Source organism: Plectropomus leopardus, chromosome 2 (genome assembly GCF_026936395.1).
Source record: "Plectropomus leopardus strain MGB_pleo_1.0 chromosome 2, ASM2693639v1, whole genome shotgun sequence".
NCBI classification, from domain to species: Eukaryota; Metazoa; Chordata; class Actinopteri; order Perciformes; family Serranidae; genus Plectropomus; species Plectropomus leopardus.
The window spans coordinates 23,738,594-23,765,950 of NC_142177.1; the positions used below are offsets into that span (position 1 = coordinate 23,738,594).

The following is a 27,357-nucleotide window of genomic DNA, read 5'->3' on the forward strand; positions in this document are numbered from 1 at the left end:
TTTTTTCAAAAAGCAAGAAAAAGAAGATAAAACACTATTCATTAAATCCTGGATAAATGTGGTGATAGAGGATGTACATTAAGTCTCCTCCTCCACTGCCATGAATAACTATGCAGGCCAGTGACCTGCTGCTGTATCACAGAGGGGACAAGGTTAGATTAGCAGAGAGGGGGAGCAGCGGAGAGTCAGGGCATCAGAGTGAATTGATATTGAAACATCACTAACACCACTGCAGCCATCGCCTCCTCTCTAATGACCACACACGCACATGCACACAGTAACAGACATGTGGGAGCTGGTGACCAGGAGGGAGAATGAGGTAATGATGAAAAAAGCCTGTGACAACATGAGAAGAGCCCTCCTCTAATGAGCTATTGACATTTTCCGAGGATAAGCTAGAGGAGACATGTTCAGCAGCTGGTTTGAAAAACATGAACGAAAACACTGACATGCAGGGGAAAAAAAATGGATTATGTTTGATCTGACCAAATAACCAAGGATGTTTCAGACAATTGATGGTGAGATGAGAAATTTAAGAGAATCACAAAAGCAGATCAGGTTGCAAAAATTCAATGATTTATGAATCAATACTGAGCTTATGCATCATGGAGGAGCAGAGGCTCTGTAAGATATGATTTGAATCCCAAATCCTTTCAAAACACAGAAGAAACATCAGAGATAACCACGCAGCGTTGGGAATTCCCATGAGAACAATTTTTACGCCTCTACAGCACAAGTATCAAGTATGGTAATGTCTTGAATAATCATACAAAACTCTGCACATACTGTATAATCAACATCAGTAATGATGTTGTGTTTTGAAGTGCTCCCATTTAAAAAAGAAAGACATTTGCACACAGTGTGTACCACAGAGCGAGAGCTGCATTTTTATTACAGCAATATGTGTTGTTTGTTTGAAGCCTGATTACAAACATTAATTAGCTATGGGTTGACCTGCCGTCTTCTTGTATGTGTGAGTTTTATCTGTATGTATATTTTAATAAGTCTGATGAACAGCAGAGCAAAACATGTTTGTGTAATATGTTACTATCAGATTGTTGTTGTCTGTGGTTTTGTGGTTATTAGCCCTGCAAGCAGTGCGGCTCTAGGGATGGCAATGACAGTCAGCCCACCACTTTGGTCCAGGCTAAAGTCTTCACAATCACTGGATGGTCTGAGACATTAAAGCCTAACCTAACATCCACTGACATCTGGTTTTTTAATGCAACAGGAAAGTGTACAATTAGTATTTAAACCTGGGTCAAATGAATCTGCAGTAGTCACAGGCAGTTTCAGGCTCTGATCGGTATTGATGGAAGCACAACATTTGGGTGAACACGCTAATTTTAATCCCTTTACCACAGAAATGCAACGACGGGCCGCCACTAAATACTGTCTGTCTCCACCTGAGCAGCACCAAAATATCACTCCAAATTACACTGCACCGAGTTTGAAAGAGAGGCTGAGTAAGTGAGAGATATAATCACTGTAATTTTTTCACTGGCCTCCATGCTATATTGTTAAACTGTTTCCTGGCCTGTCCGTAACACTGAATGTGATACACCCAAAAAAAACAACACACATATACATACAGAAAGGCATACTCGTCCCGTGCAGAGCCGTGTACACAGCTCTGGTCTACTGACGATGGGAAAGGAGCCTGTAGTCTATTTTTAGCAGGTGTTTTAAAAACCTGCACGCACACGCTAATTTTGGTGGAAAAGGGATGTTATACAGTGACACCTGGGGGGCAGTTATCTTTTTCTCCCGGGGGTGAAGGGAACCCAGTGCACTGCAGCAACGTGCTTCAGTGAACTGAAGCCTTACAATGTTGTGTCTGTGGATGAATCAAATCCATCACACAAGCTCATAGGGCACATATCAATGACATTTTTTGTGATCAGGGGTCACCAACAAAGTACTCTAGAGCATGTGTTGTTTGGTGTTGTTGATATAAGGACCAACAGTACAGACACAAACAAGAAGGCAGAGTTCAGTTGAAAAGAGTGACTTTGCTGAGGACAACAATCAGTGTGTGGTTGCAGCCTTACCTGGTAGAGGTTCTTCATTGTTTTGGGGGCTGAGGTTCTGCGCTGGAGAAGGCGGTCCATGAGAGAGGCCGAAGATGCAGGACTGAGGCAGATTTCCAAAGAGTTGAGGGATTGAGGCAGACATAGATTTCCAGGTGTCTCAGTCTGACTAGACAGGCCCATGACAGGAAAAAAGGAGGCTGGGGTCTAAAGAACTGCAGAGTCAACAAACAGAGCACAGGGAAAATTAAAATGATTCTCAAATGTCTCAGTTGACCTAAGCAGAATAACATAAACTGACAGTCCAGGGATGTGGGAAGACCGGTCCCTGACAAAATAGTTGTCAGTAGGGTTGTTTTCTTACTTTGAAAATAGTCTGCAGTGAAAAAAAAAAATACATCAACATTCCACGTTGCAGATTCTGTACTATTCGCAATACTATTATGACTAGATAAATTGGAGAAAGCTTATGGTAGAGAAATTAAGCTTTGGTTGACATTCTTGCAGTATGTCAGTGGTACACTACTTCAAAACTCGTGACCTCCGTGGCATTGTGTTGTTTGATCAAACTGCAGATTTTAGAGTGGCCTCTCATTGTGACCAGCTCAAGGCACATCTGTGCAGTAATGATGCTGTTTAATCAGCATCTTGAAAAGATAGAGTTAGGCTCAAAAGCCTAACTCTATCTTTTCCAGTTATTCAGAAGTGAGAAATATATGGCGCCTATATGGAAAATATCCTGTAGAATCTAAATTTATGTTTTCTATTTAATCTATTATTTCTCTTTTTTCAGAGTAAGAAAAATCTGACAAAGTCTCAGGGAAGTGGTAGCTAGGCTAATGTTTCAGTCTTCAATAATGTATAAACCTTTTAAGGTAAGGTAAACATAGCTTGTTACTTTTCATTAACCTACATAGTCTTCATCATCCTCTATCACGACACACATGAGCATAGACATGAATAAGGACACACGCCACTGCATTGACGAGAGGACTGATGTCAAGGTCAATAAATGGTTTGGTCCACATATGGTTAGAGTCTTCCCGGCATGAATATGGGAAAATATATTGAAATGTCAACAATTACAGTTAAGAAAATTAAGCAAAATTTTTGAATTTCCCAACCTGTCATTTTGACCTCTTTTGTACACTTATGCAAGGTCCCCGGAGGATGAATCCCACTACCTTTTGGTCAACCTCACTTTTCCACTAGTGCCACCATGAGGCTAAACAGACATTGGATGGGTTGACATATATTTAATAGGGACAATCATGTCATTCTCAGGATGAAATGTAATAAATTAAAGATCCATTAACTTTCCACCAAGGTCCATCATCAAGCCAAAATTCTAATTTATCCAATACTTTGGTTTATGACTAAATACCTGCAAAACTAACTTTCCCATCAGCCTCAGCTGTACTTTGGATTTAATGCTAATTAGCACATGTCAACATGTTAATACAGTTAACTGAGATGGAGAAACACTGTAATAATAATATACACAATAATATACCTGCTAAACATTAGCATGTTAACATGCTGACATTAAGATTTTGCTCAAAGCACTGCTGTTCCTAAGTACGGCCTCGCAGACATGGTAGCATGGCTGTGGACTCTCAGTCTTGTTATGTGTTGAGTGTGCAGTCACGACCACAGATATTTGTGGTTGGGTTTTTTTCTGTCTTGTGCTGTAATTTCATCTTTTTGTGCTTGTATTAGTAATCGACCACATTTCCTGGAGCAACTGCCAGAAAAAAAAAACTATGTCACATATGGCCTTCATCAGTCCTGCAAGTTTCGCACTGCAATTACTTTCTAAAAGTCATATAAAAATTACTATTGAACTCGCAATTAAACAGATACATCCCCATGACCACTGAGCAAACTCAATCAGCTGATGAGGACTGTGTGACATTGTTTAAAGATCCTGAAAAAAGCCAAACTGCTATTTTCAAGGTCAAGAATGAACAATTGACAAAAAAAAATTAAAAGTTGTCTATATTTGTTTAAAAATGTTGTGAGTGAGAGTGCAAGACTTCAATCAAAATGCAGCAGGTGTGAAAGTTATGTTGTATTATATTACATTTCTGTTGATGGAAAACGGTGTTCTTTCTGTCTTCAGTCTGTTTGTTTGTTGGATATCTGTACAAAACAGCAAGTCTTGCAAGAAAGATATTACACTACAGAGGGTGACAAAAAGTTTATACTCTGAATATTTGATTTTTTCCATGTTTATTAACAGTTTCAGGGGGAACATCTTAACATGAATACACCTGTTTTAAAGTGACTTTAACCCTAAACAACAACTACATCTGTTTGTCTGGTGGTCGTCACCACCTCACGAAGGTGAGATGATTGAAGCCATGTTTCACTCACTATCAGAGGCTGTGATGCATAAGCACAATCTCTAGACGGACACTCAGTGCTGCTGAGATGTATCACTAAGAGTAATTGACTGGAACTCAAGCCAACAGATACAGGAAGGTCCCTGCAGAGTGGCTGCAGCTTTGGTTTTTTAAACACATTACTATTGATTTTTCAATGTTCTCTTGTCACTACAAACTGTGCAGGCAAGAGTCAGAAAGCCATATTGGATAAAGCTTTTTTGAAAGGTGAACTACTTTGTGATGATTCATATATCTAAAGGATTTGAACTTGAACTAAAACACTTGAAAAGGCAGAAGTGTTACTGGCCAAATTAACAAAGAAGAGTACTATAATGATAAAAGTAATTATAGTAGCCTTTATTTAAACAGAATGTCTTCTGCAAAGGTTAGTACATACGTGTTTAGTATCTAAGGTTTGGATCATGTACTGCAGTTACAATATTTAATGAGAGAAGAGGTGCGAGATAGTTAAAGGGCTTTAACAGCAGAGCATTATAGATAAATATCATGGATGATTATTCATTCATGTCATTAAGGAAGTCCATCCAATTTTGTGATTCCGAGAGCAATAATGACATTAAAACTTGACATCAGTGACAAAGTGTAATGCACTGAGGCTATAATGGGGCAGCGTGCCAGCACAGAATATCTCTAATATCTCAGGTACAGACGTAAAAGTTCACTGTGTTACAAATTAGAAAAGACCGAAAGTCTCTAGTTTATTTGCAGACATACTTGTTTGACTTATTTCCTAAGTATCTGTATGACCATCACCATTTAAATTCTGATGGTAGGGGTAAATGTGGAGAACACCGCGTACTTGGTCTTATCTGCAAAACAGGCCTATGATTATGAAGGGATTTCTCAGAAGCAGACTGGAGACGGGTCAGAGCCTGAGCTGGAGTGGAGCCAGGGTCACATAAAATTGTACCATGAAAAATGGATTTACATGTCAGGAAGAAAAATATTCTTGTATAAATAGAAATGGACCCAAAGACCGCTGTGGCTCCTGACATTAACCTCATCTTGAACTATAACTACACTACTAAGAATACTAAGAATAATTTAATGATCAAATGCTTTTGAAAGATCAATTAAGAGAGCAGCTCAAGAGTGGAGACCATGTCATCAGTCACTGAAGCTGCAGCTATTATACATCTTTACACTGAACAAAAGTTTAAATGCAGCACTTAAGGTTTTGCTGCCATTTTACGCATGTTTAAGTTAAAGATTCATGACCTTTTATGTACTCAAGAAACTCAGGAATGATTTATCTTAAATTTTGTTTGCGAATTTGTTAAAGCCGTGCTAAAGCACACGTCTCTTTTTCCAAGATAATCCTGACACACCTGACAGGTGTGGCATATCAAGATACTGATTAAACAGCAACATTACTGCACAGATGTGCCTTGAGCTGGTCACAATGAGAGGCCACTCTAAAATCTGCAGTTTGATCAAACAACACAATGCCACAGAGGTCACGAGTTTTGAAGTAGTGTACCACTGACATACTGCAAGAATGTCAACCAGAGCTTAATTTCTCTACTATAAGCTTTCTCCAAAGTCATTTCTGTGAATTTGGCAGTGCATTCAGTGGTGTAGAAGAGGGTATACTTGGGTATAGGGGGTATAACCACCTCTATTTCTGGCCAATTGCACCTATCAGCTAAAAAGCCATTGGAATTTCGAAGAGAATATACCCACTTCCTCCTCGGTAATCTACCCATCTGCTTCGCTGTATACCCAACTCATCACATCACTGAGATCATCCAAACAGCTTCACAACCACAGATCACATTTAACCAAACCTACTCAGACACCGCGTATATTGTCATGTGGATGGGCAGTTTGTCAACATGATGGCGGTGAGGTTACGGTATGGGCTGGCATAAGGTATGGACTACAAATACAGGTGCATTTTATTGAAGGCAGTTTGAGTGGAGTGGGCTAACACTCAGGCCACAATCTACAACCCCATAGAAATTGTGTCACCCAATGCTGTTTTTCTGGGGATATTTGTAACAAAAAAAGCATTTCTGTAACCCTAGTCATGTGAAATCCTAATAAATATCTCTTTTCAAGATAAAGCTGCACATTTTACAGTCCCAAGGCACACCTGTGTAATAATGATGCTGTTTAATCACTAACATGATATGCTATACCTGTCAGGTGGAGAGATTATATTGGAAATGTAGAAGTGCTCACTAATAGGGATTTTTAACAAAATTGCAACAAAACTGAGAAAAGTGTTGCAACCTAATTTTTGTTTAGTATATATAAAACTAAAAGTTAAGCTGTTACTTAACAGATTTTAAATATTTCTAATAATATCAAGACTGAACTATAGTGCCTCCAATTTTCTGTGCACCAGCTGTCAGAATGAAAGAGTCACACTGCTGTCTAAACAGTCAACCACAAACCTGTGCAGCTATATATATGAGAGTAAACAAAGACACAGACTGCGCTGCCTGTGTAAATACAGGTGGGATTTGCTGTGGACAAATTGCCTCTTATTACTAATGCAAACATAAAGGAACTCCAGAGGGGGAAAACATCATCCATTTTCAATTAGGTGTTACTGCTAATGAGAACTGAAGCCCTTCATTTTAATTACAAAACAGTGCGATCACAATCACTGGCGGGCAGGACTATCCACGTTAATAGAAAAATTATGCATTCAACAATATGTGATGGGAAAAACAAAGATATGAGAAGCATTTAATATTAGTACATATTGTGTTAACATAGCAAAGATATAAATGGGATAGTATATTTGATTAAGAAAATGTAGTCCAAAAGTAGCACCAACTTGCAAAGAAAATGCCTATAAATCCTTATGTAATTGAGCCAATTAGGAAATTTATACAACGCACTTACTTTAATTCAGAAAAAATAATGTTTTAGCCAGGTAAACAACAACAAAACAAACAGATTAACACTAGAAATGGTTGAGAAAAAGGGACAAAATAAAGGGAATTTAAAAAATGTATTGCACAGCCTTTTATATGTGCATTACCATGACACATATATACAGTCTGAATAAGAAATGTATGCTTGCAAAGGTGAAATCTGACAACAAAATATGTGGAATATTACCTGAGCATCAATACAGCATCAGTGTACATCATCCAAATAAATAAATTATGGACAGGAAATGGCAGATGATGAATCCTCAGAGGGCGAACGTAACCTTGCACTCCAAACTGCCAATATTCCCCTGACATGTGCTCATGTTCACTCCCTCTCCAGAAAATGCATTAGACACAGATGATATCCCGAGCCCGGGCCTTCAATCTACCCCACACAACCACTAATCTGTTAATTGATCTGGTGAGGGGAAGGAGAGAAAGGGTGTGTGTGGGGGGGGATAAGGGGGGATGACATTACAGGAGAAATATATAATCTTTCATAATAGGTTCAGGGACCTTGAGTGCGATGAAAGCTGGCTGTTGTTTAGAGGCCCTCTTTAAGAATTCATCCATCCCAGTTTATTGTTGCAATCTCTGAGAGCGATTTATGCTGCTGTCTTACAATAAAGATCTCAAACTGTGTTGAAGATGTAATTCAGATGCTTAAAGGGGGGAATTTTTGACAGATAGTACCGCCAGGAATAACTATATTTTCCACCTAAGAAAAACATTTCGGAGGGCACTGCATTAATCACTTGCATGATCTGGAGTTGCCAACTCAAATAGTAAATCTGGAGAGGTCCATGTTAAATGGGATGTTTTGCACAGTAAATTCAAATTAGAAACTGATGTTCTGCCTTGTCTTTCATTCTCATTGTAGTAAGAAGACTGAGACTCTGCAGCCATTCTGGCAGCTCTGTGAGGTTTACTTTTGGCTAAATGCTAACGTCAGCATGCTAACATGCTTACAATGACAACACTCTGGTCTTAAGCATTTATGGTGCGTTCCCTCTGCACTGGGAAGTCAGAATTTTCAAGTTCCCAGTTGGAAATTTGAACTGGAACACCGCCTGAAGTCTTATTCTGACTCAAAAAGTCGAAGGAGCCTCACCAGCCCTGGCCCCAGGGATGACGACGTTTTTCAGCAGGACGATATGGAAAGCTAGCTTCGCCCTGGTTCCCTCATCAAAAAGCTTATGGGATTTTTTCATTGGATTTTGGAGCTGTGTTCAGCGCAGCTTGGCATGATGACGATCTGTGGTCTCATTGAATGACTTGTTAGTAACCCCTTTTTAAAGACACATTAAAGCTTTAAAAGTTCACAATTGGGGTATTTTCTGATGTATTTTATGTTGTAGATAAAAACGTCTCTTAAGCTAGTGTTAACCATAGACCTTTTTCAGGCCTCTTACCAAAAACCCATTCAAAAAAACGATTGACTCTGAGACAAGGGAGCCGGAGGTGCTGTATACTAACTCATCAGGTTTTAGGACTCATTCCTTGGGGTCTCTATATGGCTGCATCATATATAGCAGCAGTGAAAGCTGTAGCAATATGTTTTTCTAAGCATTTCTCTCTTATTTGACTGTGAGCATGTTTCTGTGGTGTTTGTATGTGCATAATACTTAATGAATTGTTATTAAATGGCATTGTTAACAATCGCTAACCTCTCTAGAACTGGTTTTGCTTACAAGTTGGGTCTAATGTCATTCCCAGATCTGACCTTCAACTTCTAAGCTAAATAAAACGCATCATTGTCATGTTTACTATGTTTACCATCTTAATTTAGCATGTTAGCATGCTAACATCTGCCAAGTGGCAAAAGCCATAACGTAAAAGTCAAAGTTTTGCAGGGTATTATACTACTGTATAAAAGTTGAGTTAGAGGCATTTTTGCCTTTTCAAGCCTTTGTTTTAACTTTTGAACAGTTTATCAAAAGGCATAGAAATGTCAGGAAACATTAAAATTAGGTGAACCAGCTAATTGCTCAGTTGCATCAGTTAGGCTGGTGATGTCACAGGTGTGCTCACTCTTATTGCTTTTTAGATAAAAGATCGAACGCCAGCACTTTTAACATCAGGGAAACAAATGCAGTTAGCAGAAGCTTTAAGATCACTGTTCAAAGATCAGTGCATCATCAAACAAAGGTGTGTATGATATCTAACAAATCAGTGCCACATGAATGTCATATTATGTAGGCCTACTTAATGCAAAGTTACATGGGTTAGGGTTTAGGTAAACAAACATGATGACAACATACCTTAAAAGAACCCAAAGGTCACTTGCTTCATACAGTCCTGAACACTCACAGTCTCCTCAGGGAAAGTCCTGTATTAGAAGTATTAGGGTATTAGGCAAGTCAGTGTAGGTGAGGTTTAGGGAAAGAAACATGGCCATGAAACATAGGTAGACCTGACTGTGTGCACCTGTGACGATTATCCACTGCTGCTCTGATTGCCTGACACCTGCCTTGGTATATCTGTGAATTGCCTCTTGTTTTTACATGCCCTGATCAAGACTAAAGCTAAAAGCATAGGCACTAAACCCATCTTTTAAAGGCTTTTTAACTTTTGCAAAGTGTGCCTGGGTATTTTTCCAGTTATGATTTATTGACCACGAAGCAAAGCAAAGGTCTAACATCTCCATCCTTTTTTACCTGAGAGTTCACTTGGTTTCACACAGGACTCAAACACGAGTCTCCTGGGGGAAATTCCTGTGTTTGACCCATCCAACCCGTCTTCTTATGCAGACTTTTGCTCTTTGTACTGCTACCTTCTTTACTCTTGTCGGTGCATTAATCACGTGATCACAGCCTTTCCTATGATGTGGCCTATACAGGGTTTATTGGCTCATGATTACATGTGATTACAAATTCTGGTGCATTACTTTTGAGAGCCTGAACGGTTTTACCTGCTAATGTCAAGTGGTTCTTTAAAAAGCAGGATATCTCAATATTAATCTGGTGTATTACTTCTGTGTTTTTGTATTTTGTCTCCTGATAAATGCCTCCAGGAACAAAGCTAGTCTATCAGCTATTTTTTTCTGAACACTCTACCTGATGAGGGTTTGGATGTAAAACTAAAAGCCTGAAACTGCAGCAATCCCTCTGTCCCATTGGAAGATCTCCAATGCTACTATTCAGTCCATCCACAACTAAACTATTTTTATTTTTACTTTATCTTTATTCAGCAATGTGTTGCCACATTGAAACAGGTAGAGGTCTTTCTCAAACTGTTGCCATGAAATTGGAAGAGTGCTAAATCCTATTGATTGATGCACCACTTTTTTTTTTTTTTTTGCTCCCATTTTTTGGCAGGTTTTAGTTAAAGATCTAAGATCTAAGACTTTATTAAGAGCCCAGTGGATATATTTTTGCCAAATGTTGGTTGCAAATTTCATTGTTGGTCAACATCCATGACTGACATGTGCGGCTTATCAACATGCTAATTAAACAGCATCATTATTACACAGGTGTGCCTCAAGATGATCACAATACAAGGCCACTCTAAAATGTGCAATTTTATCAGACAACACAGTATGTAGAATTTGGTTTTTGTTCCCCTTTTCCACAGGTTTAAGTGAAAGATCTAAGACTTTATCAGTTATCAGTGTTCTCCTATTTCCCAAATTAAAGGGATCCTGTCCTATCATGAAAACAGCTCCTCGTCAAAGCCTATAAAAGTATGAAGATGAAATGTAAAATATTAAAGCCAAAGTTCCCCCCAAAACCCAAAATGCACATTTTTCCTTTTACCTGTGGTGCTATTTATCAGTCCAGATTGTTTTGGTAGGAGTTTCCGAGTGTTGGGAATATATAAGCTTATTATACCATGTTTTATACAAGCTCCAATACGAGTGAGGATCACATTTTGTAAAACCGAGAAAGAGAGAGCTTTGATTTGACTCCACCTGGTACCAAACAGCCTGCCTACTTCTCTGAGGGGACCTGGAGAAGCTGAAGAAACCTCAGATCGGGGGAGTCTGGAGGATGACAGCAGGCATTATTTCACAGAGAGGATAATGAATGCAAAAGTGTTTTGGTATTACTCCGCTTCTCAACCACTAAAGGGATTAAGGGCCCGATCAAGGCTGCAGTGTAGGTGATAAGAGTCAAAAAAACAAGAACAAGAAGTGAGTCACACGCTCTAATCCCTTCTCCACCGTTCTCACCAGCAGACATTTAGCATCCTCCTCTGCTTGACACGTCCTCCTCTGAGACGTAAGGAGCTTAGATGATGCAGCATATTTTTTTACACCTCGAGAAAAATGTTTAAAAAAAAACTGAAGAAGAGCTTGTGCTCATTGCCTGCCAGGTTATTTTGACACTTGTGGTTGAGGTTACAGACTATGACATGCAGTTGGGTTGATTTTAAGACAGCTATGATACGATATTATTTTACCATACCTTTTTTTTTTTTACTAAGAAAGCTATTCCTTTAATATATGGCTGCACCAGATTATTGCTGTCAAACTTATTGATTAATTAGCTCTGTTTTAAGGCAATACGGGCAGTTTTTACCAAAGTCAAATTCAAGAAATTCAGAAAAATTCTGTCTTTGAGGTGAGAAACTAAAATGAATCCAGGTTGTGAGGACTCAGTGTACACAGAAAGAGAAACACTGTGAGGTTTGCTGTCCTTCCCTCCTTATACCCACAGTGCTTTTGTGCCAATATGAAGTATCATGAAAAGGTTGCAGTAAGTTCATCATGATCGATTGTCCGATTATTCCACCTTATAAAACTCACTGCTGGGACGCAGGCTTTGAATCAGTTCACTCTGTCAGCGTTTCGCTGAGAAACATTTCTTTTCATATACTGACACCTTGTGGTGACTAAAAGTGAGGCAAAATATTGTTGAACATCATACACTTAAAGGGTAAGTTCTGTATTTTTCAACCAGGGACCCTATTTTCCCATGATTTTGTTTCAAAGTGACTAATAGGAATGAAAATTTCTGAAACTGGTCCATTATTGAGATTGTTGCAGCCAGCAGAAGCGAAAAAGGCTGCCATGTAACACTTTGGGCATGTTAATGTACGTCCATGGAAAATGCTTGTTTACAAGTTATGGAAAGGATTCCTACAGAGGCAGACCTTTTGTTACAGAGAAATATCCTTTGTGTTTAGCAAGAAGGAGTCCCTGAAATTTCCATCACCAGTTTCAACACATGAACACAAATTTTAACGAGTACAGGGCCAACATATTTTCACATCTAACTGGATGAATTCAGGCATTTCAACCAAGGTTATTTTAGCTTAGTAAAACTAAACTAAAAACTCAAACTAGGCGTGGAAAAAAATTCAGTTAAGTAAAATAAAAATAAGAACTAGACACTGGAAAATACAAAAACTGAAACTATACTGTGTATTTAGAAAACTAAGACTAAAACTCTGGAAACTAAACTGAATCAAAAACAAAAATAAGAAATAATATCCTTATAATCCCTTCAACAAAAAGGTCCGTCTCAGTAGAGATATTATCCACAAGTGGTCAGATGCTTCAAAAAACAATCAGAGCCCGTCAGTGGTAGAACCAGGAACTTTTAGTGGACGTAAATTCAGGGTGTGAACATTACCCAGCTGAGGCACTCTCGTTTAATAATGGACAAATTAAAAATGTTTTGTTCCCATTTTCACTTGGACACAAAAACAGGATTAACTGGGCTCAGGTTGAAAAATATTGAAGTTTAAAGAGGTTAGTGGTACAGTGCACATACTGTAATATAACGACACAGGGTCTGCCCTCTCTTTGTCATCTGTTCATCAATGAAAAGACTTTCACTGTATAAAATGAATAACGTTATAGCCAACAACATGTCCCCATGCAATCCCTATATTCATTCAATATGAATTTTCCAACCCTTAAAAAACACCTTTTAGTTTCACTCTTTTCAAATAAGTCAAATCCGCTTTGGATAAAAGTTTAATTCACAAAAATACATTGACCAATATAATGAAAATGTACTAAAATGTACTTTAATAATCCATAAAAGCTGGAACATCATTGACAGAAAAACACAAGAAGCATTATTAGAGTTGGTTTAGTATAATATATTTCAGCTTCAAGAGACATAGAAATCAATCCTTATTTTTCCCCATATTTCTTCTATAAAAGACCCATTTTTTTCTGAAGCATTATTATGCAAAAAATGGCATTAGAATATATTATGGGAGCTATGAAATCCCAGTGACTGAGTATAAAATTAAGTCACATCAGAGAGAGATATTTGCAGAAGAGAAGTCCATGAACAACAGGGCGAACAAAGAAAAGAAATATATAATAAAAATAATAATACATATTATAGACCTTGATCTATCATCACTGACATGACAGGCATGGAGAATAGGTGTATGGCTATAAAAAAATTCTCACTTTTCCACTTGATTTCACTTGAAAACATCTACACTTAATAACTGATGCATTTTTTTCATGCTCGTTTTTGAAGAATATTTATAATCATACAACTAAAAAGAGGTCAACTTCCATGTCTTTCAAATACAATATTGATATTGAAAAAGATGAAAAATACTGAATCTAACTTTTGTTTTCCTTCTTTTTAATGCTGTTATTTTCTTTTTGTTAAACTGTCAAAAAAATGAAAATAAGTGGGCTGCTCTCTGGCCATGTAGGCAGCTCATGGACACTTTTTTTTTTTTTTTAACTTTCAGAGGCTTTTATCATCATCATCATCATCATCATCATCATCATCATCATAAGTTTGTGGTGTTTGTTGGTACAGAAAATGGAGACTGTCCGTTCAGGGTTCACACTGAAACTGAGACACAGAGGAAAGTCCTCGGAGGCGACAGACCAGAGTCTTCTTTCTCTCTTACTGTCTTTTCGTTCTCTCTCTTCACTCTCTCCATCCATCTCTCTCTCTCTTTCTCTCTTTCTCTCTCTCTCTTTCTCTCTCTCTCTGGTGTAGATCATCCTCGTCTTTGATAGGAGCAGTTCAGTCAGCTGATTCACCGTTTATGGCTGATGGAGGGAGGGGGGCGGGGCTGTTGGAATGCTGGCACGTTCCAATCAGGGCAACAGTTCTTCATTACAGCATTTCTGAAAAACAGCACAGCGGTTTAGTCGTTTCACAGCCTGACACGAGTTATCAGTGCCCTCTAACGGCCGGTCAGTGACATCACAGCTGTAGGAGGAGTGGGAGGAAAACGTAGGAGGAGAACACAAAATTCAGAGCCACTATTACATATAACCACCCAAGAGTAAAATTTTGGTCCTGAGAGCAAAGATGCATTGCACATTCTTATTCTTAGAATCAGGATTAAGTCAATTTTATTTGATTGAATATTTGATTTATTTGATTTCAAGCTTCCAGGCTGCAAATGCAGCAAAGCGAGAGACATCCGGTGGTTCGTAAAACTTTAAGCATCCCTTCAAGATTGGAGCCGGAGCACTACAACAGCCCTGTTACTGTAGTCTCATATATCATCAATAATTATCAGATTCAGTAAAGTGTGTCTAACTCTGATATGTGAGCACTAAAAGTTGAACTACATGTTATTATTAAATTTGTAATGCTTTTACTCAGAATTTCTTTTTCTTTTATTACAGGCTTTTTTGGGGGAGGTTTTCCTTAGCTGATGTGAGGGTCTAAGGGCAGAGGGATGTCATATGCTGTAAAGCCTTCTGATGCAAACTGTGTTTTGTGATAATGGGCATTATGAATACAATTGAATTGAACTGAATTTTATGTTTGTAGACAAAGGTGGGATGCAGTTATCTGATCTGTTGTTTAGTAAGTTTGGCTGACATGTTCACTGTTGCATTGGCTGTGCGTATTGGACTACAAAATTACATCTGTATGCATTTTTTTGTTTTAAGATAAAAACCTTCATGAATAAAGTCACCAAAAAAAGAGATGAGGCATTAAATGTAGATGGTATTGCTTCCGAGCTCATATCATCACTACAAATCAGCCTGGAGGGGCTTTACAGTCTACACAGCATATGACACCCTCTAACCTTAGATCCATGATTCACATAAGGGACAAAAATCCATTCAAAGAGCGAAAAACTGTAGGAAACCTCAGGAAGAGGAACAGAGGAGGGATCCCTCCTCCCTGTCCAGGACGGACAGACAAGCAATCAATTGATTTTGATTGAATTGATTGAGTCGTAGTGCCAATCATACAAATCGACTCTAAATATTTTTACTGTTTCAATACTCATTTTCTGACATGTTAATACACCAGTGCACTAATCTAGATAAGTACCAGAGTGCGGACAAGTATAAGCTGAGCAGTAAAGTGCAGGAATTTCAGTGGGTTTGAAAGGTTATGAACACAAACATAAAAATGTCTGCTTAAAATGATTCTAAATACATGAATTCATATGTAACTCTTATATGGAGGGGCTTTTTTTTTGCTTTTCTCAATAGGATTGCTAGAAATGACAGGAAAGGTCTAGAAATGCAATTGAACCCAAACTGCTGCATTGGACTCAGCCTATGTGGAGCGCACACTACACCAGGCGAGCTAATAGTCACCCAACACAGACATCAGTCTTGCAAGTGAACTGCGAGGTGGCTCTTTGAGTGACGAGCATGTAACCACCCAATCAGACGGTCAGGGCAGGTGACTGGTCTCAGGGAAGTAAATCAACGGAGGTTTTTCACAGCAGACATGTTGACTGGTGACAGTTATAAAGCACAGACATTATTAACAAGATTAATGATGTCTGCATTCCAATTAAATGTTCTGAGACCGTGTTATTGTGCATGATACTGTAGCTCGTTACGTGGCATGGACAACTGGAGCACGTCAAATGAGAGTAGCCATAACTAATGTTGTTGGTTGCACCTTTTTTATTTCATTACCAAGTCTATAACTCTAATGGAAAAGTCGTGTATTGTGGTGATAAAACAACATGTGGTCACATCTGACTCATCACTGAGCAGAGTAAAGTTTGGTAAGAAATGTTCCATAAATTGATTTTTAAAAGCTTAAACAGGTCAAGGGAAAAAAGTAAACTATAATTCTGATTATTATAATTACATATTTAAAAGTATGTTATAATAGAGAGAATTATTATCATTTTTGAAGTACATTTCTAGGTCATTTTGTTATTTGTGTTTTAACTTTCTTTTTTTTATTGTTCAGGTAATGCACTTGTACTTTTAACAATTTTTTTGCTAATTTCACTTCTTTCATTGCTCATTGCCTTCTTCCCATGTTTTTGAAAAAAGTCCATTAGCTCAGGTTTCATGGGTAAAACGCTGCTTGTACAGTAAACTCTACAAAGTCCAGGTTTCAAAAGGTCTACAAAACAACAAAATTGCAAACACTAGGACTGTATTTGTTGACTCCTTAACTGTGGTATGAACCAAGCTGTGACTTTTGTGCATCATTACACCATTAACAAATACTTGTAGTCTGCATCAATATTCCATCATATCAAGTGTCAGCTTCCTGTCAATTTCTGTCCTAGTGAGCAGCTAAAATCAGAGGCCGGCGGCTCATGAGGTCAGCAAACTGGAAAATGCCCCTGTTACACAAAGAGAAACGTCCCATTAACTCTCTCAGTGTGTCCTGTCCGAGGCTGGCACTGTAACCCCTCCCTCTCTCGCGCACTGTATGAGCTTGTGTGTTGTGAGCAGTGGAACAGGGGGGCTGTAATCCCGTTAGTGCTGGTTCATTGGGCTGGCCAGCGTGTGAACGGGGGCGCGGACAGACACCGCCCCAGGGCCTGCTGACAGAGGCCCCACTCTCACACTGGACCACTAACTGACCAACACAGATGGATTCAGACGAGGAACGCAGTGGGTGGTTCAGTGACCCTGGTGTCTGGGCTGGGCACAATGGTACTGTCTGTTTCACTAATCCCGTGTTATCTGTAATATCAAAGTTTTATTTCCCCCCCTGCCCTGAAAGTTAAAAGTGAAGGTAGATGTCAAATCTCTGCTGTTGGCTCGTTTGGTTACGCTGAGGTTTTGTGTTTATAGTTATTAAAAGACGCTCTGACCGAAACTTTTGGAAAAACTCTTGTAAATTGTGACTTGTTCAGCTACACCCATTTTTAATTTCTGAACAACAAAGAGGCCCGACTACTGACACAAAACCCAAAATATTTTATGTCACATCTGTACACTTTTAATGAAGTGTTTATGCTCACTGTAAAACTTATGCTTACCGTAATATCCTAGCCTGGGATATTATTTGCTTAAATCGCTGAAGTCAACCCGCTTATATTTGGGGCAGGCGTCTCGATGGGACTGGCTTTTATTTCTTTTCACACAAAACGGTTGCTCAGCAAAAATGGGAAATACATTCAAATTGCTTATTTAAACCTCTTTTTTGCATCTCTCTTGTTTACTATGCCAGTATTCATATCTGGTTTCAGTGAAATGAACTGAATGACTGAATTGTAGAGAATCTTACCAACCTAACGATGTATGAAGTATGTCAATATTGACAAAAGTTTAAACATTTAGATTTTTATGCGTGATCTAAGCAGCTAACTAACTTTAGCTCCAACAGGTAGCCAACAACCAGGTTTTATACATCCAACGAACTTTTATAAAAAATGAACTGCATGACAACCGGACCGTGCCTCTAATAGAGACAGGCCTTTATTTGTCAAAATGTGTAGCCAAGCCGGGCTGGTAAAAGGGACTGGACATTTAATTGGACTAGGCTTACATATGAAGATTTACGGTATAATTTTTCAGTATGTTATGCGACTTCTACTGGGATAACGTTCCAAGAAGCATGGCGATGGATGTTCACAACATTAGCAGGTATTGCTTTTGCAGCCAACGCACTTGCCGTCATTATATCTTATCTATGGAGACGTAGATGTGTTATCCGAGCGATAACGGAACGGCAAGCCCCTTATATTTGGGAGCAGCCACGTGTGAGGGATTTCTAGGAGGTGATAGTCCACGACTTCACAGAAGAATTGTGGATTCAAAACCTCCAGATGATCTGCTCAACTTTAAAAGGATCAATCAGTGCAATAACACATCTTGTAGCGCCTGCTGCATCATGCCCGAGGGAGCCAGTTCCTACCGATAAGCACATAGCCATAGCATCATATGACTTATAAAAGCCAAGTTTCCATTGCAGTTTTGCAAAATATGGCCCTTTCGACCTTTCGATTTGCCTGAAATACCACCTCATGCGAGTGTAAAAAAACTTTTAAGTGATTTGATCCATTAGGTGTATTCTATATTCACAATTTCAATTAGTGCAATTTGAGGGTTAATGGAAACCTGCTTACAGTCTCATATAGAAGGTATTACTCATCAGGATGTCTAATGTCTGTGATTACAGTTTTTTCTTAAACTGAGAAAATCAGTTGAAGTCAGACATATTTAAATCTCTCCATTCATAATGTCCAGTAAAAAAACTCCCCTAAAAATATGTAGGCCTAACACAGTTACAACAGTAAAAGAAAATGGGTGATTACTTTCTATCCTCCTACATTTGTACTTTAAACAAAAAACACATCTTATATTGTGACATTTCGTAGAAATGGTACAGAATTAATATAATTTCTAGAATAAATAGAAAACACAGTGTCCAACAAAGTTCAGCTCAGGCCAACAGAAACCACTGCAATCAAACTGATTGTCGTTGACGCTCATCACGTCACATTCAGCTAGAACATGGTGTAAAGCTGAAGGAAATTCTTTGTGTCCATTTTTTTGGAATAAAATGTACAAGCAAAAGCAGCCTATTTTTCTATTAGCAATATAAATCTACATATATTTACTTTTTTTTTTTTATTTAGCCTGACTATTATTATAAACACAGATAATTTTTCAATAATTTTTTGGGCATTTTCACATTCACTGATAGGACATCTAGGAAAAGTGGGAGAGTTAGGTGGGATGATATGCAGCAAAGGGCTGCAAGCCAGAATCAAACCTGAGCTGCTGCAAAGTAATCAGCCCATGAGGGCCACTCACAGTCTACCAGGTGAGCAAGAGGTTGCCTCATGCACAGATAACATTTTACTGGAAAGTCTCCATTTTGTCTGGGACATTAAAATCTGCGAGGACATGTGGGCTGGCGCAGAAACCCAGAGTCTAATCTATTTTGATAACAACAGCCCTGTATGCTATAGCAATGCTGACACCAGAATTTAGGGGATGAATGAAGCGACCACACCAGAGACAACAGTCTCTCTCCTGCAGCTGTAACTCAGACCTGAATCCAGAAACAATACAAGAGATTCACCAAAAGAGGTTCATGTTCGGATGCTATCAGCTGATAATACTGTTATGATATGATGATTATGACAATGTGTTATTGAGGTCCTTGTAAAGAAAGTATTCGTCCGATTTGATATAGGACAGCAGCCCTAAGCATGGTTAAGAGTCGGCATCAAGGACACTTCAGCCTGGTTGACACCCACAGGATGACAGCTCATACTGAAGTCCTCCAGTTTAAAGACAAAGTGTCCTTACTCAGCTTGCCACCCCTGCTGGACATTAGCCTCACTGACTAAACGCAGTGCGGGTCCAACAGGATGCTTCTAAAAGTTCAGTCAGCAGCATTGTGTGCAGAGGTTCCTTTATCATCAACAAACACAGGCCGACTAACAGAACAAGTGCTGAGGCCTTAGTTACAATATTTTTAACTTTCGACTGACAAATCACACCCCCTGGCAGGGTTTGAACTTCTCTGACAAGCTTTTATTCTTCACACACCGTGTCCTTCAGTTTTGGTGTTAATCCCAGTACATCATGAATGCTTTTAAAAAGACACAATCCAGCTCTTCAGCCTGCCTGAAAGAGCGGCCACAGAGAACAATTCTTTCAAAGTATAGTGAACCCTCTATAGGCTTATACCTTCAATGTTTGGAAATACTGAGGCTAAACTCCGTAATCTCCATGTGAGGCAGGATACACGTCATGAGGTCTCCTAAGATTTGCACAACTGAATGAACCTAGACTCATCTTTCAAAGGAAACTTTCCACATCAGGGTGGAAACATTCTTACTGAGACTTTTTAAGTCTGTGAGCAGCAGGTCAACTGGGGTTAAATCTTATCAGGAGCTCAAAGTGACCTCTGACCTACAGTGGGTTTTTAGTTAGTGTGACCTGCAGCAACTGGATCAAAAGGCACAAGACCGGAGAGGATGTACAGCTTTTGTTGATGGCTTATGTTTCTTTGGGAATACAAAGGCCTGAGTAAGTACAAATATATACTGTGAAGTGACAGAGATTTGTCTCCCTACAGTGATTTTACCTTAGTGCTTAAACTCGGGTCGCTATGCCTTTAATGTTTCTGGCTGTTTAAAGCGATTAGGGACATTGTTACAAATCAATAAGCACGACTAGGTTATGGCTATTTTGGCATTATAGGAACCTTGCATCAACGTGATGAGGTACATTGATTTGATCAGGTATTTTAAGGAGCAGCATGTAGGATTTAGTGGCATCCAGCAGTGAGGATTGCAGATTGCAACCAGCTGAAACTTCTACTGTTTAGGGTTCCTTCAGGTGTTTATTATTTAGGGTTTTTTTTTTTTTTACCAGGAGCCTAATTATCCACAGATGTGTCTTCCTCTCCAAAACAAACTGGTCCAGTGATTATACTGGTAAAAACAAAGAATAAAGCAGTTCCCTGTTAAAAATCTGTGTTTTTCCAACACTGTTTGACTTGTCTCAAAGGGGCTACTAACCACGGTGGTCGACTCAAGAACGAGAAGGGCCCTATCTAGAGCCTGTGTTTGGTTTGTCAGTTCTGGGCCACTGTAGAAAGATGGCAGTGCAACATGGAGAAACCTGTGGACGAGGACACGCTCCCTAAGTAGCAGGTGATTATACTCTAAAGAAAAACAACATATTATTACATTAACTTCCATTTCTGCCAATATTCCCCCCTTTAATTCTACACAGTGGACCTTACAGTCACTAAATTACCCCCCAAACATGTAAAGCTACCTGGTTATAGATTCTCACTGATAAAAGTTTTGCAGCTGAATTTTCTAGAAAATCAAGATAAATAGTGTATAAAAGTAGATGTATTGTCACAGAGGACCTTGTTTACATTGATAACCAACTAAAATAAATGTGTAAAATATTTAAGACAACTGTAGAAAATGTCCTTAGAATTACAGCAGAAGGGGAAAAATGCAGCTACTAACGTTTACAAAAAGGGCTACAAGGACAGTAGTTTCAGTTTACTGTCAAACTGCAATTCGACACAGAGTATGAATTAAAATTTGTTACATCATATACAGTAAATATAAGTAAAGGCCAGATTAAGCCAAAACAAATCAAACCAGGCCGAATTAATAGACCAGCTTCTCTGTTTAGATTGACGGGAATAGGCAGCATGGTTTACAGAGCGTGTCTGTTGTCAGACTTCCTCATAACCAGTCTCCGGCCGAACTGTAAAAAACGCTGATAAATAACATGAAAAAAGAAGAAGCGGTTCTGATTTTCATGGGAAACAACCTGATGACAGATCCGGATTTCCTCAGATTTAACCAGCGGCTTCAGTCTGCTGAGGTCCATGTTTTCAATCCAGCCATAATACAGTGACTCATTCATTCAACAGCAAAGAAGATGTAGAAAAATTTGCTAATGAAAGCACTTCACATGTTTTGAAGGCTGACTCAGGGGATGTTTGCCTGTCCAGAAACATTTATTGGATCTGTAACTAATCAGCATCAAAGAAATGCTATTCATTATCAGAGGATGACAACTGCAGTCATTTAGAGCAAGTGACAAGACATATTGTACATAATATATCACTTATGCGAAAGATGGCTGGTCTGTTGTCACATGGAGTAGTTCCTCTTTGAATCACTGCATTTTTAAGCCAGGATATAGAAGAACTACACTGCTCAACAACAATAAGTTGCACAGTAAAATTAGAGAGAAGTCATTAATTCCAATTTTTTAACAAAAAGCACTGCTATTCCTATCTGTCCACTAGGGGGTTGTACTGAAACGCATTCATTTTTTTAAAGAAAAATTGACCAGTGAGCCAGTTTAATTGGGTGTGCTCACAGCACCTTTCAGCGCTCAACAAATATAATATTCCCCGTCACAATCAGACTCATTATGTATAAAATGAGGGGAGAAAATTGTTAGTTAGCACATACATAAAACAACCTCATTGAATTTAAAATGTGATAGCTAAATGAGAGCCGTAGAGCAACTGTGAAATTCACAATCCGAAAAGTCAGTTGTTTTAACAATTGATATATTATTCAACTATCAAAATAGTCTTTATTTGCAGCCTTTTTTTAAGCGCATTCTACAAAAAATTAGACATATGGTTGAAATTGTAATCATTTTTCTTAAGACACCGGACATTAGACAGTTCATCTGTTTTTTGAATGGATTGTTCATTAATTGTGAACGTTTTCAGTATGTACTTGTACTTCTTTATACTAGAGGAAAGGGAAAACATTGGAGGTGTTGTCATTTATAGGTTATTATGTCATTGTTTTATTGGTCTGAGTGACTTGACCAAATGGGGCTGTATGTGGCCAATGAACTGAAATGAGTTAGATGAATCCAGGTCAGGAGTTACTGTGTAGTCAGTTTATTTGAAATAAACTGGCACTTTTTACCTAATAATTTAACTAAAATTACCAAAGAGACTTTATTTTGTAACCCTTTAACTCTTTTAGTATTTGTTGCACCCCCATCTGCCTGGAGGGGGGCCTCTCTTCTCCAATATTCCTCATGTGCTGTAGTCCTTGTTAGAGAGCTCAAGAACAGTCAGTAAACACTGTTGACACAATGTAATATCAAGCTATACAGATGAATTTGACTCTTCTTCACTGCAGGTTAACAAACTCGTAAAAGGCCGTGATGAATGATGAACTGCACCTGATGTTAGCCGCAGCATCATGTAAGGTGACACAAAGATCAGAGCTATTATGTAACACTAATTAACCTGACAGCCTGTGCCCATGCATCATGACCTCATGAATAGGTGAGCTGCTGGCCCTTTATGACTTACACTATGTGTTATGAAATTTTAGTCGCACACACCTGGCTCAGAGCTGCTGCAGGGGCTGAAGGGGGGTCTTTAAAGCAGGACACAGTTGGATTTCTTTTTTGCCTTCTTCTTTTCCACTGGCGTTTTCCTATTTATCTGTCTGACCAGGTCATAGAAGATCTAAGAAAGAAACAACAAACAAAAGGTAAAGCTGTCAGTAATTTAAGAGTGGAAAAAACTCTTTATTCTTACAAGGAAACATACTGTGGCATCTTTAAAGGGGGCCTATTATGCATTTTTTCAGGTTCATACTTGTATTTTTGGTTTCTTCAAGAAAATGTTTACACGCCTTAGTGTTTAAAAACACTTTATTTTCCCCATAATGTCTGTGCATGAGCACCTGTATTCACCCTCTGTCTGAAACACTAAGTTTTAGCACCTGTCTCTTTAGGCCCCCCTATGGAAAAACCCCAGTCTGGGTGTTCCTGGATCTTGTGAATCTCTGCGTCTCTGCAACATCATTGCAGCTGAGGAAATAACCGTAAAGCAGAATAGCTTCACTTTCTACCATAAAAAACTCACCAATAAAAACTTCTAAGCTCACAGCCGGACGTGTTCCAGTAGGAATATGATCCAAAACTGGGGAGAAGTTAACAACATCGGCAACCAAGAACAAACGTTTCCCTGACCTTAGCATGCAGCTACATGTAGCAGTGTTCTTACAGCCACAGAATGACTGTGTGCAGTTTCTACTGTTACCAATGAACAATAAAATCTTCTTAACTGGACATGTTCCAGCAGGAGTTTGGACCAAAATTGGGGAGGAATGAACATTTATGGCCAAGATGACATGCTTCCCAGATGTTAGCATTTAGCTCTATGTAGCAGTGTAGGCTTAGTAATGTACATACTTGCAGTAGCATGCCATGAGCAGATGACCATATTAAGAAATCTCTCACTACCTGATATCATCTTTTCACAAAAATAGAAAAAAATGGAAACCGTATTCAGAATAGTCTGAAGCATGAGGTTTTTGCTCAAAGGAATTACTTTTAAATATGTTTTTGTTATTTTTAAAGTTATCATTATTTGAAACTTTAGCCACTCTCAGTATGAACATTTAATAACATAATGATATTGTTACATGTTAATATGGCAGACATACAGAAAAGCATTATAGGTCCCCTTTAAGCAAACAGTAAATAACATAAAAAAGCATAAAATGGATTGATACTACTGTTCACACGCACTAGGTTTAAACCAGGTGTATCACTGAGTAGCAAGAATAACCCAGTTGAGCTCATTACCACCACCATACTGGTCTTTGTTAACTCTCACAAATCGGTCAGTATTCAAATAATTCTGAGATATAAATGCGATTGTTTACAACATGTGCAGTGTCACCAGTGGTTTGCATCTGTGTGTACTCACATCGAGGACGTTGATCTTTGACTTAGCAGAGGACTCTAAAAAGGCACAGTGGTTCCACTGTCTGGCCAGGTTCTGGCCCTGTTCCTTCCCCACCACACGCTCATCCTCCAGGTCGCACTTGTTCCCCACCAGGATCATCGGCACCTGCGGAAAAGCAAACAGAAAGTCGGCATGAATCCCTTTAAGGCAAGTTTGTGATTTTGTGTCATGAAAATTTAAACTTTTCTTGACTGAATACATGCAACTAAAACATATAATTCTCCCTTTTAAAATGTTTAATTTATGTAAAATTGTGGAAAAACAACAGATTTAAAGCAATGAAAAATGTTAATCAAAAACAGATGTGTGTGACATTTATTTTGAGTAAGCCTGAAGGTTCACAAAAAAGCCCGTAAAAATAAATAGAGAAAAAGAGGCCAGTGGAGGAGAGTAGAAAGAAACATTTGGTAAGAGAGGAAAATCAAGAGTTAGATGATAGAAAAGAGAATAAAGAAAAAGTAAGTAGAGCAGGAACTGGAAATGGGAGCTGGAACAATATTAGTGTGAATGTGTAAAGTTTGAGCAAGATAGCATCTGAGGTGTTAATTATTTTAGATTATTTATTTATTTATTTAAATTACTTAAGATTATTTTTTGGGCTTCTTATGCCTTTATTTCATAGGACAGGTTGAGCGTGAACGGGGGAGAGAGAGAGGAATGACATGTAGCAAAGGGCCGAGGCCGGAATCGAACCCAGGGTTCCTGCAACGTAAAGCAGGTTAAATTTAAGACGTTTTAAGACTTTTTTTAATGCCTCTTGGAATTAATTTTAAAGACTAATTGTCTGATAACCAAAATTAGATTAGGACACTTAATTTTGCCCAAATGTTTAACATGACACAAAACATGAAATGCCTTTGGTACAGTGAAAAAGTTAGATTATTTGTGTCAAATATTGAAAAAAAACCAACTCAAAACCTTTTTATAGTGAAACACATGGACGACGATGAGTAAAGTATATTAACATTAAAGTATCTTTTAGGTTAACCAATTGAAGCGGGAAATATCTGGCCCTTCTGTCTGATTTTCTTGGCAATTTAGTGTTTTTCACTCTGCATGTGAGATTCAACAGTCTAGATTCCAATCATGATGAGTTTAAAAAGAGGAATTTTTCAATTATTTAACAAAAAAATAGATGTTAGTTGTAAAAAATAAATAAATAAATAAATAAATAAATAAATAGATGTTACCAGTTATTTTGAGATTTTACAATGCAACAAAAAAAATTCAGAAAATCCTACATGCCATGTCTGAGCATTTTAAGACTTTTGAAGGATGAATTTGAGTCATTTTCATATTAATTAAGGCCTTATTTTAAGATTAAAAAATATTTAAAAACATGTTTATTTCTGCTGTAATGCCGGTCCGTTGTCTTCATTTTCAAACCCCTGAGGTTGAAGCTTGGTGGAGACATGATTAACAGCTAAGTAGTTTATTCACTTCAATTTGAAGCCCTGATTACAGGGTCACAAAGACAATCAAGAAAATCAATGCATCCCTGGGGGAAGTCAAAAAAAATCATTTAGGTTACACAACAGTTACAAAAGAGATTAAAGAATCAATATGAACTTGCAATTAAAGCAGTTTCTTTTGGTTTTGTTTCTTTAAAAAGGAAACTCTTCTCAACCAAAAGTGAGAACACAACCACTGACATGCAGCTGGTTTTGGAATCTCGCAAACAGCCAACACTTCTTCTTTGTGCCCTGACTCAGATGTTTCAACAAACCAAGGTCAAAAAAACAAAAATTCTCAGAGGAAGAAGGAATATTCTGGGCATAACTTCATCCCTAACTGTCACAGTAGGCAGAGTCAGGGCAGTCAGGGTGTTGGGATGCGTCTCATCCTGCCTGCTGTTTCCTGACCGTCTATCTAGGGAGCACGCTGGCCCGGAGGAAGTCATGGCAGCCCCGCCCAGCCGGGATAACATCGCTTTCCTTCCTGAATGTTTTCGAACATTTCAGCTGGATTCCACGCTCTGACTACACTCTGGAATTACATGATAGTGTCAGATTGTGTGCGTGTTCATTCTGCATTAAAACTTTATTATTAATCTGCATGACAACCGATTCAAGTTTGAGAAAGAGTTCAGTTTTTTGTCTCAGTTTTCAAGGGGGTTCACAGGATATTTGTGTTTGTGGTGCAGCTTAGCAAACAGACATAATCAACTAGTGGAAACTTTTGCAGGCAGCACAACAGGCGCCAATAATATATCAGCTGGGGAAATCTATTTGTGGTGGGACTGCAACAAATAAATCCATGCATGGGAAATCCTGCCTTCAGTGCCTTCTCCTGGTCTAGAAACAGCACCCAGACATGCCTTGTGAATCTGGAAAAACGGGATATTTTTGTGAGCAAAATGGTAGTACCCTGACATGCACTAACTTGCTTAAACTTGAGACCTTCTCCCACCCTCTAGTACTGTTCAAGGGTCGTTTTTGACAGCGGTATGACCTCCCTCCTCCACAAAATGCAATACTTTTGAAGGCATAGGATGAATATTCCAGGGTTTTCTTTTCTTTCGCTCTTTCTGGGCTGTGGGGCAGACGACAGGAAACTGCGATGTTTAGATTAACCCCATGGAGGTTGCTGCTTGATGTTTGATATCCAAACAAGCCCTCGCTCTGGACTGCTGAACGAC

General features: G+C 38.6%; 1 protein-coding gene across 3 annotated transcripts in view; it reads right to left on the bottom strand.

Annotated features, from left to right (window-relative positions):
* Positions 1-13,280: 13,280 nt before the first annotated feature.
* LOC121957019 (ras-related protein Rap-1A-like) overlaps positions 13,281-27,357 on the bottom strand; it is a 31,311-nt gene continuing 17,234 nt past the window's right edge. For all 3 annotated transcript variants that reach the window (XM_042505510.2, XM_088088728.1, XM_042505518.2), the window contains exons 6-8: positions 24,681-24,824; positions 23,303-23,429; positions 13,281-14,383 (exon numbers count right to left, since the gene is read on the bottom strand). In XM_042505510.2, the coding sequence (XP_042361444.1) occupies positions 23,340-23,429; positions 24,681-24,824 (234 nt within the window). In that variant the 3' untranslated portion in view covers positions 13,281-14,383; positions 23,303-23,339. The remainder of the gene's footprint in view (positions 14,384-23,302; positions 23,430-24,680; positions 24,825-27,357) is intronic.